Source organism: Gadus morhua, chromosome 8 (genome assembly GCF_902167405.1).
Source record: "Gadus morhua chromosome 8, gadMor3.0, whole genome shotgun sequence".
NCBI lineage: Eukaryota > Metazoa > Chordata > Actinopteri > Gadiformes > Gadidae > Gadus > Gadus morhua.
Genome location: NC_044055.1, coordinates 15,030,264 through 15,043,693, shown reverse-complemented (window position 1 = coordinate 15,043,693; position 13,430 = coordinate 15,030,264). Strand labels below are relative to the sequence as shown.

The 13,430-nt window shown below is 47.1% G+C and overlaps 1 protein-coding gene and 1 long non-coding RNA gene across 4 annotated transcripts in view; both read left to right on the top strand.

Moving 5' to 3' along the window:
• Positions 1 to 13,430, top strand: part of tesk2 (testis associated actin remodelling kinase 2) — a 34,504-nt gene that overhangs the window by 17,980 nt on the left and 3,094 nt on the right. For all 3 annotated transcript variants that reach the window (XM_030364177.1, XM_030364175.1, XM_030364176.1), the window contains exons 6-11: positions 3,302 to 3,448; positions 5,998 to 6,080; positions 6,784 to 6,868; positions 7,690 to 7,773; positions 9,273 to 9,359; positions 10,130 to 10,268. In XM_030364177.1, coding sequence (XP_030220037.1) covers positions 3,302 to 3,448; positions 5,998 to 6,080; positions 6,784 to 6,868; positions 7,690 to 7,773; positions 9,273 to 9,359; positions 10,130 to 10,268 — 625 coding nt within the window. The remainder of the gene's footprint in view (positions 1 to 3,301; positions 3,449 to 5,997; positions 6,081 to 6,783; positions 6,869 to 7,689; positions 7,774 to 9,272; positions 9,360 to 10,129; positions 10,269 to 13,430) is intronic.
• LOC115549160 (uncharacterized) lies at positions 6,876 to 7,650 on the top strand. Its single transcript, XR_003977711.1, has 2 exons — positions 6,876 to 7,322; positions 7,401 to 7,650. It is a non-coding gene; the product is annotated as an uncharacterized LOC115549160 (long non-coding RNA).

The following is a 13,430-nucleotide window of genomic DNA, read 5'->3' as shown; positions in this document are numbered from 1 at the left end:
TCCCTCTCCCTGCTCCCCTATCCACTTATCTCTCTCTCTCTCTCTCTCTCTCTCTCTCTCTCTCTCTCTCTATTTCTCTCAACGCACAAATACTCTACCCTCACCCAACACAGTACAGTAGTGCTGACCTACATAGTATTTAATGTACAGGCTAGACTAGCACTCTGTAGCGTCTGTCTCCACCTAATGGCATGCTGTGGCGCTAAGCCTGGGTGCACCCAATCAGACAGAGCCGCGGGGGCCGGGACGGCCATGTACTGCTATATCCTGGCAAGTGGAAACAGAACAGCAAGTGTGTAAGCCCATTGAATAAGCAGGATGTATTCACCGTAGTTCCTTATTTGCTAATTTTTCCCTTCTCAACTCACTTACCACCAGGACAGAAGGCGTTTTTGTTCCTGTTTAATTTATTATGATCTTTATTCACAGACGGTGTTTCCGGTAAGCTCTGGGAAGCCTGTAGGTTAGATGTGGACAACCTGGATCGAACCCAAGGACTTATTGGGCGGGGGCCATGAAACCACCTTAGCCACTACTCTGTTGTGTTGTCACAGGAATGAATGGGAGGTGAACTGATATGGTGTGCTATGGAACCATCGGGCAGCAGGCGTTCACCATGAATGAAGGGCGGCGTGGAGAGTTGTATGCTGCTGGCTAGCCCCTAGCCAGTCACTGCTGCAGAAGGGAGAGAGAGGTTCTGTTCTAAATAACACAGTTCCTCAGGCCGTTTATCGAATTAGCCCACGAAACAGCTCCTCCTTTAAAGGACATTGATGATTAGAAGATATATTTGGATTTTTCAACTATTGAAGTCTGTTTAAATTAAGTCTATCAGCGAAACCACCACTATAAATCCTGGAATTGGCCTTATATCTTCAGCAGGGAGAATAAGAATCAGATATGAGCCAAAGTATTTATAGCCTACTCTGGTTCCTGGTTCCCTGGAAAAAAAAAACATAGATAAGAGTTTTTTGGAAAAGAATACAACACAAAACAACAACAACCAAACAGAACTAGACAGCCTGGGATGGTGTGGCGTGGTGGTCCAGGAGTTCTGGGGGGGGGCGAGAGAGAGCTGTGAATCCCCCCCTGCAGACGGCTGATGTTGGGCCGTTTTACTACATAGGAATTTGTGTAATCCTCTACGGGGAGGTGTGTGTATGTGGGTCCACGTTGAATGTCTGCACGTTTGTATATTGATGTCCGAACTATTTCCGAAGCGATGAATTGTTTGACTTTCAAATGAAACCCCTTTCTCACGTAAGCCTTGGGGTTATTATTGGATGCAATGCCCTTTGATCGCCTGTCCTTCCGGAACCATCTCTTGAACCAATCTAATGAGCTGGAGGCAGACCAATCTACTGCCTGTGATCTTATCCTGCTATCAGTGTATTTATATAAAATACATTATCATACATCACTGGTCGTTTGTTGTTGAAGCAAAACAAAAAAACACCCTAGGGGGAATGGTATGTGGACTTGTGAGTGTGAATGTGAAAGCGAAAATCCGACACAGTTAACCCCATCCCCCCGCCAACCACACACACACACACACGCACACACACACACGCGCACACACATGCACGCGCGCGCGAGCGTGTGTGTGTGTGGTTCATCTCTGCCTTCTGCAGAGATGGTGTTTGCAGGGGCAGCCCCTCTGTGCAGAGCTTAGTTCCTAAACTGATTCTGACCTTCACTGATTGACTCAAACCCTGATTACACGATTTACTCCATGGACCACGCCATGCTTTAAAACCCCCTTACACGCTGCTTATGCTGCTGCCACGCCCCCCTCCCCCCGGCCCGGCTTCAATGAAGATGGCAAGAATGAGGTCACTAGGTCGAGTCTCTCTCTCTCTCTCTCTTTTATATATACCCATCCATCCTCGCTTGCCCCTAATTCTATGAGCGAGCGCCAGGCCCCGGTGTGTGTGTGTGTTCACCACGTCACTAAATCAGAGGGGCTTAGCGCGTCAGTACGGCTACGCTAGAGGTAGAGCGGTGGTCACATGCTCTGGGTTTACGTCTCAGCCTGTGTGTGTGTGTGTGTGTGTGTCTGTGTGTGTCTGTGTGTGTGTGTGTGTTTGTGTGTGTGTGGGTAGGCATGCCAGCATTAGGGTCTCTGCTTAATCGGAGCTGACGGTATGAAAGGCGAGGCTACTTTTAACCTCTCTGAGCTGATTTTCAACTGCTGGTGGGGGGAGGGAGGGGAGACTCGTGTGTGTTTCCCACCGTAGACCAGGTCAATCAACAGGCGGAACTAAAGAGTCTACTAGTCTGTCCGTCAGCCAGACAATTAACGATAAGTCAGTCAGATAAGCTGTCGGTCAGCTTTAACAGTTCAACAGTCTAGTTGGACAAGTCTCATTCAGTGAATGAGTCCTCAAGTCAACAGTCATCAAGTGGACAACCGGTCAGTACAACATGGTCATCGGCTGGGCAAGTTCAGCCAACAGTCAGCCAGCCAGCCAGCTATACATCGTAGTACCAGCCAGGCAGACGGGTGACTGCTTGTCAGCGGGCCAAATTCTCGGAAGCTGTTGAGTCAATTAGGGAGCAAACCAAACCAAACCATCAAGTCAGGCCACTAGGCAGAAATTCTGCACTGCCTGGTGTCTTACAGCAGCCAGCCAGTGGAGCTCTCCAGTGTTGATCTGTTCAATGAGGGGCCTGGTTTTTAGTCAGTTTTAGTCTGGCAGCTGGTGTTTCAGCTGCACTGGCCCTGACAAAAGGGAAAGTTCTGTTGCTGTAATGACGGTGGACATACTGTTTGACTTCCTGTAAAAGCTGGCTCCGGACCCCCTCTCGTAGCCTATCAGGAAATACGCAGACAATGATGATGGAACCGTCAGGAGACCTCGGTCCAGTCGCACAATGGCTGGCGTGTAAAACGATTGTGTAGAATTAGTAGATATTCACAGAAGTCATGTACACAGATGTGACCGCTTACGGGAAAATAATCACAACTCCTACTATTAGCCATTGCACATCCTTTGTCCTATTGTTTATGATCAAACCTCAAAGCTGCCAAGAGTTTCTTAAACGTATTTTTGAAAACACAAATATAATTGTGTTTTTCATAACGCTGTGTATTGTATATTCTTCCTTGTTTCCAGTATTTTCACTGTTTTATGTTATCAGTTTCCAGTTAGGTAGTCTGTAACTGTGTGTGTGTGTGTGTGTGTGTGTGTGTGTGTGTGTGTGTGTGTGTGTGTGTGTGTGTGTGTGTGTGTGTGTGTGTGTGTGTGTGTGTGTGTGTGTGTGTGTGTGTGTGTGTGTGTGTGTGTCTGTCTGTCTCCAGTACATCAACGGGGGTAACCTGGAGCAGCTTCTGGACAGCAACAAGCCGCTGAGCTGGGCCTGCAGGGTGAAGATGGCCAGCGAGATCGCCAGCGGCGTGGGCTACCTGCACTCCAAGGGCATCTTCCACCGCGACCTCACCTCCAAGGTGGGCCCCCCAGTCACACTCTAGGTTCTGGGGTTCACGTCTGAGGGAATGGGGCTGGGATGTGAAGGGGGCAGGACTTTCACTGGGCCCCTAAAGACTAGGGATGGCTCAGAATATTTGATTATTCGATTATTCGTTCCAGAGGCTCAAAGCCGATTTTAAACATTTGCACCGTTAATATTTTTTCCCATTCAAATAAACAAGATTTAACAGACTGAACTAATGTTGGACACCTCGAAGGGCATTATCCCGCTTATACCATGGTCACTTGCCAAAGAAAATAAATTAAGACCACTCATTAAATTTTCATGCGTTTTACAGTCCAAATATAACGTTTTTCACAAGCCATAACTTTGTATCCCTTGTAACATCTGAGTGTTTGACTAATACCTGGAACATTCATTACCCTGCCGTAAGGTTCTTATGCAACGGAAACGCTTTTCACTCCTCCAGTAAATAGGACGGACCTTAGCTAGGACTTGGCAACGGGAGGTACTCTAGTCTGCTCAGCTATGAGCCACATAGCTAACGATATGCATTGTACATATTTATAATTCGAAATTCGTCCCAGCCTTTATACCACAGATACTCTAGGGTCTAGCATATAACCGCGTTGTCTGATTACAGTTTAATTAAATTTTCACAAGTTTCCAGCTCTCGTTTTGAATACCAAATCACCGCACCATTCGTTTCAATGGGAATCGCGACGGTCTATACTTTGAACATAAAATTCGTCCCAGCTTTTATACCACCGATACTATAGGGGTTATAGCATATAACCGTGTTTTCTGATTAAAGTTTAATGCATTTTTCACAATTTACCAGCTCTCGTTTTGAAGGCTAAACAGACAATTTGACTGGAACTACTTAGCAGTAGTTGTTTTTTGCGTTAAGATATTAAGTGATTTCTTGCCGATGGTCCATGGCTGCCTTTGTGACTGTCGCCACACATCGAATAATCGATTATTCGTTCATACCACCCACTGATTATTCAACCATGAAAAATTTGAGTTATTCTCATCCCTACTCAAGACAAGGATGCAGGAGGCTGTACACTTAATGTTTTCTTAAGGCAGCTGGTGTTGTGTCACTTAATGCTCTCACCCCAATAAATGAAGTCTCCTCTTCAATGTACACGCTTGTACATCTCTTGCGTCGTTCACGAGGCTTTCACTTCTCGATGCTGACAGAATCCCTGCCGGCACCAAGTGTCGGAAACATAATCTAATGCATAAAAACTGTTCCTGTAATCATAGGAGTCGCCAAGTCTAGTGTGAAAGAAAACTGAATGTGATCAAGGAGCATATTGAAACATGGATATTTCCTTCTCTTGTGGCAAGCCCGTGGTCCACGGATGACCTAGAAGCATTGAGTCATTTTTCGCCTGTAAGCTGTCAACAGAACTTACTTGTGTAATGCCAAAGCGACAAACCAGTATAGTGGTCACACCAGTCCTACCAGGACGTGTTTTCAGTATTTCCATGTTCCTCTCGGGTTCCATTGACCTTTTCCAAATATATGAGATACAACCCAACAATGACACACATTATTGGGTTTCCCAGGTTTGTGTAAGTTCAAGTTTATTGTAGAGACCTTTTAAAAACAACAACAGTTGACCACCTATACAATTAAACTATCTAGTTATAAAACAAACAAATAAAATAAAACCAATTAAAAGCACAAAAAAGGACACACTCGACAATGATACATTTTGTATGGAGTTAAACGCAAGAGAATAGAAATTCGTTCTTAGGAGGGATTTGAAGATGGGCACTGAAGAAGAGGGAGTTTGTTTCTGTTTGAGACCACTTGTAATAATTTTGACGGTGAATAAAGGCTTGGTTTAATTTACAACAGTGCTTATTTTAATGCTAATGAAGATGAGCACTGCCACAAACTGGACAAGGTTAGCGTGTTACTGTGTAAAATGAAGTCAATGGGATCTCTTCCTGAAAAGCACACGGAGCAGCTGGTATGTCAGGTGGAGGGTGGCCATGAGGCAGTACCACACGGTGTGAGTGGTATGGCTGCCCGCCTTAATAAATAAATGAATAGACTTGTAATCGAATTCCCCCTGTGGCGGTTTACAAATAGAACGACCACGGGGGACGTGGTGTACCGAGTTATTATTGTGTTGTGCCGATGAAACTTAAGCTAAGCAAAATAATGAGTCGTGGGTTGCTTGGGAGAATTTCCAATAATATGTATTTTAGAAACACCACCGTTCATCATAGACCGACGGAGTCCTTTGGAGATCAACTTTTTGTACTTTTTGTACTAATACTGTGGTTTCGTTTTGGTCGTCAAGCATTCCACTGGTTAAGGCCAGCGGGATCGCCATGGAGACGGAGGAATTAGGATACAAATAAATCGTGCCCACCTTGCCTTTCTTTTCTATCGTCCACAATGTTCACATCGCCGTCCACTGTGGAGCTTTCGCACCAGGTAACAAAATGTTGAAGTAGTAGCAGGAAGTAGCAGGAAGTGCCCGTAAAAGGTTGTTTGGCGAGGTGTGCGTTGTGACATGTTTCTTTGTGTTTTTTCTCCAGAACTGCCTGATAAAGAGCGATGAGAACGGCTTCACGGCGGTGGTGGGGGACTTTGGCTTGGCTGAGAAGATCCCCAGACCGGGGTAAGCACAGTGGTCATCCCCTGGACCTCCGGGTTTCTGGGAACCCTGAGGGTTCACACACGGTTCTGTCGTGGGAACACAGAGTTTTTGTTAAAATTACAATTATTTTCGTCATCAAAATCGTAATGCAAAAGCACAAGCGTCACGGAATGGGTATCACTGTGTTCCCAGTAACTGTGTTACTGGGATTATGTTAAGGGTCTGGCCGGATTTTTCCCAAACCAGCTCCTGTTGGCATGCTGTAATATGAGCAGTGTCTGGATTTGCCTCTGAAACAATACAACTATTCACATTCACAAGGATTTGAGCCACCGACTTCCAGTCCCTCGAACTCGGGAGAAGTTTTAAAATTTGGCTGGAAAAGTCGTTGGTGTACGATGTGTGAAATGTGAGTGTTATGTGAAGCAGACAAAGAGATTGAGAAAAATGCACAAAGAAGAAACAAGTCAGTTGTTAATACTAGTTGGCGGGTCCATATTTGGAATGGTTTTATTGCACTGGTCACAGATGTTCCTGCAGAATCTTACATAACCTTGTAACTGTTCCGATTTTGTGTGTGTGCGTGTGTGTGTTTGTGTGTGTGTGCATGCGGTGTGTGTGCGTGTGTGCGTGTTTACGTGTATGTGTGTGTGAATATGCTTGTGTGTGCGTTTACGTGTGTGTGTGCGTGTGGTTGTGTGTGTGTGTGTGTGTGTGTGCGTAGTGCTGAAGGAGAGAAGCTAGCCGTGGTGGGCTCGCCCTTCTGGATGGCCCCCGAGGTCCTGAGGGATGAACTCTACAATGAAAAGGTGAGCATTCAAATCCAAACTTTATTAACCCCTCCGGTCGGAGACACTGAGCTGCGGTCTAGCCCATGTGACGCTCAGACACGGGGGGGACGGAGGCTGTGTGGGGGAGGAGGAATGTGCGCCCATGTGAGAGAGAGTTATGAAGTGCTTAGGAACTCACTTATGAGGGACTGAATCGTGGTGTGTCCTTACGTTGGTTCACACAGCCTGTGAGTGAGGGAGTGAGTCTGAAATGCATCTTTCTGTATTTAGAAATATGTGTTCATGCGCGTATGTGTCTTGAAGAGAGAGTGAGTGAGGGAGTTTGTGAACCAGTGAGTGAGCTTTAGAAACACATCTATTTCGCAAAATACTTCTGTGTGTTGATGCTTGGATTGTGTTTGAAAAGAGAGAGGGAGTGAGGGGGTTTAGAAACACAACTATTTTGATTTTCTATGTATTCATGCCTGTTGATGTTTGGAAGAGAGAGGGAATGAGGGGGTTTAGAAACACATCTTTTTTGATATATTTCTATGCATTCATGCCTGTTGAGGTTTGGAAGAGCGAGGGAGTGAGGGGGTTACAAGAATCGCATCACTTTCTATGTATTTCTATTTATGTGCTCATGCCCATTGCTGAGAAGAGAGTGAGGAAGTGAGTCAGCAAGAAGTGAGTGGGTGAGTTCAGAAACAGATTTCTTTATGTGTGTGTGTGTGTGTGTGTGTGTGTGTGTGTGTGTGTGTGTGTGTGTGTGTGTGTGTGTGTGTGTGTGTGTGTGTGTGTGTGTGTGTGTGTGTGTGTGTGTGTGTGTGTGTGTGTGTGTGTGTGTGTGTGTTTTCCAGGCCGACGTGTTCTCCTACGGTATCATCCTGTGTGAGATCATCGCTAGGATCCAGGCCGACCCGGACTTCCTCCCCCGCACAGAGGTTAGTTCCTGGTCCACTGCCCACCTGGTTAGTCCTGGTCCACTGCCCCACTGGTTAGTCCTGGTCCACTGCCCCCCTGGTTAGTCCTGGGTAGTCCTGGTCCACTGCTCACCTGGTTAGTCCTGGTTAGTCCTAGTTCGCTGCTCACCTGGTTAGTCTTGTGTGTGTGTGTCTTGATCGTTGTGCATTTGTGTGTGTGTCTCGATCGTTGTGTGTGTATGTTTGAGTGTGTCTTGAGCGGTGTGTGTCTTGTTTGTTGTGTGTGTTTTGATCGTGTCTTGATCGTGTGTGTGTGTGTGTGTGTGTGTGTGTGTGTGTGTGTGTGTGTGTGTGTGTGTGTGTGTGTGTGTGTGTGTGTGTGTGACTCCAGCTGGTCTGTGTTACATAACACTAACAGCAGTAATACCAGGGAAGCATTACACAGGGCTCCAGGCTTTTAATAGGCTGATACTCAACACTGTTGTGTCATCCTGGCCTTCATTAGGATGGATCCAACTAGTTTGATGATTTCTAGGTTGTTCTCGTTCATTTAGTCAATGATTAATAAGGACCATCATAACATTTTATAATTAAATATTAATATTGATGGCTTTACCCCTGTGTCTTAAAGTCTGTGAGTGTGTGTAAAAGCAGACTATGAACAATAGAGTGTCTGTTTGGGATGACAAGCGCAGTTGTTGTAGAAAGATTTAAAGCAAGTGTGATGGAACAAGTAGATTGTTGAATTACGGTACACAAAGGATGTGTTCATTGCATTAAATTAAAGGGAAGCAGAACTAGTTTACAGTTGAACTGTTCAACTGGCAACACTGTGTGTGTGTGTGTGTGTGTGTGTGTGTGTGTGTGTGTGTGTGTGTGTGTGTGTGTGTGTGTGTGTGTGTGTGTGTGTGTGTGTGTGTGTGTGTGTGTGTGTGTGTGTGTGCATGCAAGCCTCTGTGTTTTTTCATGCATGAGAGCCTGTGTGTGTGTGCCTATGCGTGCAACCCTGTGTGTGTGTGTGTGTGCGTGTGCGTGTGCGTGTGCGTGTGTGTGTGTGTGTGTGTGTGTGTGTGTGTGTGTGTGTGTGGCCTCTGGGAGCAGCTCTTGGACAGTGTGATAGTATGTTGTTCATAACGCTGAGTTTGGCGAACATACGGGTCCAGTAATCTGGACCGGATCGTGGGATGGTGTTTCCACGTCGATTAATGTTGTTGGATGAGTTGTTGGCTGCTGTGTCAGCAAGGGTTATGTCATTCATCTGGCCCTTGGATTCCTTCCCTCCCTTTAAATGAATCCATTTCTATGTCTGTGTATCTATGCATCTCTCAGTATCAAAAGAAAAGTAATCTTATGTTACCAAAGCGTACATAAATAAATTGGATTCAGGTATTGATTACAAATGAACAAGAAGAAATATTCAATATTACAATAAAATAACTCTCTCTCACCCTCTATCTCTTTCCCTCACCCTCTCTCCCTCCCTCCCTCCTTCCTGCCTGTTGTCGGTGTCTCTCCACCAGAACTTTGGCCTGGACTATCGTGCCTTTCAGCATATGGTGGGAGACTGTCCACCGGACTTCCTCCAGCTGGCCTTCAACTGCTGCAACGTGAGTCTGCTTAGAGACAGCCACACACCGCTCAACCAATCAGAATGCGCCCTGACTTTGGAACCATGTAGAATTCTGAAACTCTTCTCCATCCGTTTTCTTTTTGTAGTGATTTGTTTCCGAAACATCCAATGGTCCTATCTTATCTATGATTTACAGAAAACCAGGTTTTCCAGAATAATTGCTCTAAATACGTTTACGGTTGTATATATTTATATATATATATATATATATATATATATATATATATATATATATTTAAATAAAAAAAGGACAGTTCCTGTATTTGTAGTGGGTATTTTCCCTCATAGACTTAGTATGGTCAGTCGTATATGAAGTGAACAGACCTGAAGAGTTTGATTCTCCAAGTAAATCTGCTAGTGAGGGTGGCCAAATCTGTCCTCATCAATGTCCTTTAAAGGAGAAGCTGTTTCAGCAGCTAATTCAAAAAATGGACAGAGGAACCGGGGATGTTTTCAACAAAGCCTTTATGAATACACATGCCTACCAGAGGTGTCTTTTTAGCCCTCCTACAACCTTGCATTGATTTGAGGTTCAGCCAATCCATGGTGCTGCAGGTTTTTCATTGCCAACCTTTCACTGAAGAGCTCCTCTCTGACTTGATCAATTCAAGGCCAAAGTGAGTTCAGAGTTGAATACAGACAGGTTATTAAGGTGTGGGCTATACTGGAGTTTCCAAGTCAAACATCACAACAGTCGGTCTCCTCTCTCTCCTCAACCCCCTCTTCCTCCTCCCCCCCCCCCCCCAGATGGACCCTAAACTCCGGCCGTCCTTCCCGGACAGCGTGGCCATCCTGGAGGACCTCCTGGGGGGTCTGAAGACCGAAGAGACGGAGCGAGAGCTCCACCACGTGAGCGAGGAGAACGACAAAAAGATCAACGCTAAAGGTAGCCCCAGCTTCCTCCTCCACCCCTGTCCACACCCTCCTGACCGACATCCATTTTGTCCTGCCTACCAACACTTACCAACACATAACTTGGCAAGAGAGATGTATTTTGGTTGAAGATATGCCCTGCTCTTAGCCTTTTATATGTAATCCTACTTAAATCAAGGTCGGTTAAAAGTTAACATCAGAGAAGAAATGTAAAATGTTCCTGTCCCTGTGGATTCATTGTTAAATTATAACCCACAGATCACGACCTCCTCAACAGTAGGGCTACTCGGGTCAAAATGTATATGAGGACACTGACACACACACGAACACACTGACACACGCAAGTGAGCAAGCACAATGCTATGACAGCGTGATCTGTGGTTTCTCACCTCAATTCTATAAATGTCTCCTCTTTCCCCATAACCCATTGCACACTTCTATGTAAACAAGCACACACACACACACACACACACACACACACACACACACACACACACACACACACACACACACACACACACACGTCCTTCAATGTGGGGACAGGCCTGTTGGTTCCAGTAAAAGGTGCCAATGGGGGGGGGGGGGGGAGTTGTTCGTATCAGCTGTTCGACAAAAACAGAAAGCCACCAAGCAGCACTCTACTGAGACCCCACGACTGCCCACCCACACCGTCACGTCCCCCACATGAAGGACAGTGTTCTGCTGTCCTGTCATCACTCAGACCACATGACGGCAAGTGAGACAGGTGACCCAACGACCCCGGCCGCAGTGGTGCATGCTCATTGGCCCTTGGATTGTCATCCAATGGGGGCAGTGGCAGGGGCAGTCGAGGTCAGCCCATGTCGTACAGCCACTGTTATGTGTGTGGGTGAGACAGAGTTGGCTAGCGTCCGGCTGCCACAATGTCCAATCAAACACGTTGTACCATAAACACACTCTCGGGTCCGACCAATCTGGCTCTCCCGGTCCGTGGCTCATTGGTGCCGCCGTGACGGGTCTGCATCGTTATGTGACACACCCACACACATAGACGCTGACATCGTGTGTGTGTGTGTGTGTGTGTGTGTGTGTGTGTGTGTGTGTGTGTGTGTGTGTGTGTGTGTGTGTGTGATGGCTGGTTCAAGCAGCCTCAGCTGGCCCCAGTCAGACTGATTGTTGAGGGGTGAGGCTGCACAGCTGTTGCCCAGTGAGTCGTCAAGGTGCACAGGTTTACTCGGCCATCAGCGCACACACACTCAGGGGAGAGACTCCCTGCATGGCAACATGGAGCACCAGCTCATGTAGCATTGTCTGCAAACTCTGCACAAGAAACCCGGTCGTCCGACGTCATCCTCCGGCGTCCCTGTGTGGAGGAGCCCAGGTAAGTGTGGCAGCCACCCAAGGGGTGTGTTACCGTGGCAACGCTACACACCAACCCAGGTGACCTGGGCTGCTTTGACCAGCCATCATCCACACACAATCCACAACGAGAGGCACCATCCGCTCACCAGGCCTGAGCTCAGCTTTCCCGGCCCAGTCCCCTGACTCCTCCGGGGGGGGGGGGGGCTCCCGACACCTCCCTCCCGCCCTCTCGCTGGTCATTCGGTCCAGGGGAGGAGCTCCAGAGATGGGGTGCGTTTGTTTGTCTGCTTGGGGCTGTCCGGGGTCTGGAGCTGGCTTGTTTATGTTGACAGCCACGCACAGCTCACTGGGGGAGGGGGGGGGGGGGGGGGGGGGGGGGGGAAGGAGGAGGAGGCGGATTAAAAAGGAAACAAGAATTAGAAGAGCTGAAAAGGCGAGGAGACGGAAGGGAGGAAAAGAGGAGAAGAGAAGGAGAAGAGGGCATGAATTGGAGAAGGATAGGGTGGGATCGCATTGATGATGTCATTCCAGGCTGACCCATTGGTTCCGATTATTTCTTGACACATCTGGCCATATAGAAGAGAAAAGGCCAGAATAGTCCAACCAAAACTGGATAATTGTCTTTGTCCTCATCTGGGACACATTAGAACCATACAAACACGCCTCGCATAAACCTCGACGTCAACATCGCACGGCTGTCCTCCGGCGCAGAAGAAGAGTTGGTTCATAAACAATCCCGTTGTGTTATTGAACGTCCCATTCGGCCTGCCAGAGTCCAGAGGGGACGGGATCTACCACTTCATTAAGGGGGGGGTCCGGAACGACAAACGCTACTCTTTGACTTGGTGGTATCAGCAAGCCCACGTGTTTAGCTGGTGTTTGGGTGCGCGTCGCCAAGGAGACTGACAGAACGGGGCTGTGTTTGTTCCTGCCGTGTGTCTGCTGAGAGGCTGAGGGGCGCAGAGTGACAGAGGTGCGGGCCTGTAGGTCCCTCTGACGATGGCACTGTGACACACACACACACACACACACACACACACACACACACAGCTGGGTCGGCAAAGGCTGGGGAATTTAGTCAGCGTGTATTTGTATATATGTTAATATCAATATAGAGAGTGTGTGCTTGTTCGTTTCTACATGATAGTGTGTGTGTGTTTGTTTCATATATGTAAGTGCTTGTGTGTGTGCGGGTATTTCCCTTGGCTCTTCCCTCCTCTCAAGAGGCAACACATACACACACACACACACACACACACACACACACACACACACACACACACACACACACACACACACACACACACACACACACACACACACACAGACACACACACACACACACACACACACACACACACACACACACTCGCCTCTGTTTACCTGATAGGATCAGGACTTCCGGAGGCTTGTCACTGTGCGGGGTGTTCCTTACATAACAACACCGTCTCCACCGTCGCAGTTTGTACACAGCGCCAACACCTTGACCCCCGACCCGTCACCCACCTCATCATGCCACCACCCAACCTGAGGCCTGGAAATGAATTCCACCCTCATAGCTCATGACACAATTTAGAATATCTTTTCTCCTGTTCTTTTTCCATGTCAAATATTGACATTGCTCTTGAGACAAAAATTGCCAACATCAATTATTTTTAACTAACTATCAATACCGGGTTGGGAGGTTGAAGCTTGTCTGGTACTGGCCTGCAGCATATTACTTTGTATCTATGATCTGGATCCTTTTTTTAAAGTTGAATGCGCTCAGAAATTCGCTCGTTTCCGGGGTTTGCCTCGGGCCAAGCACGGCTGTATGAAGTTCAAGTCACTATTT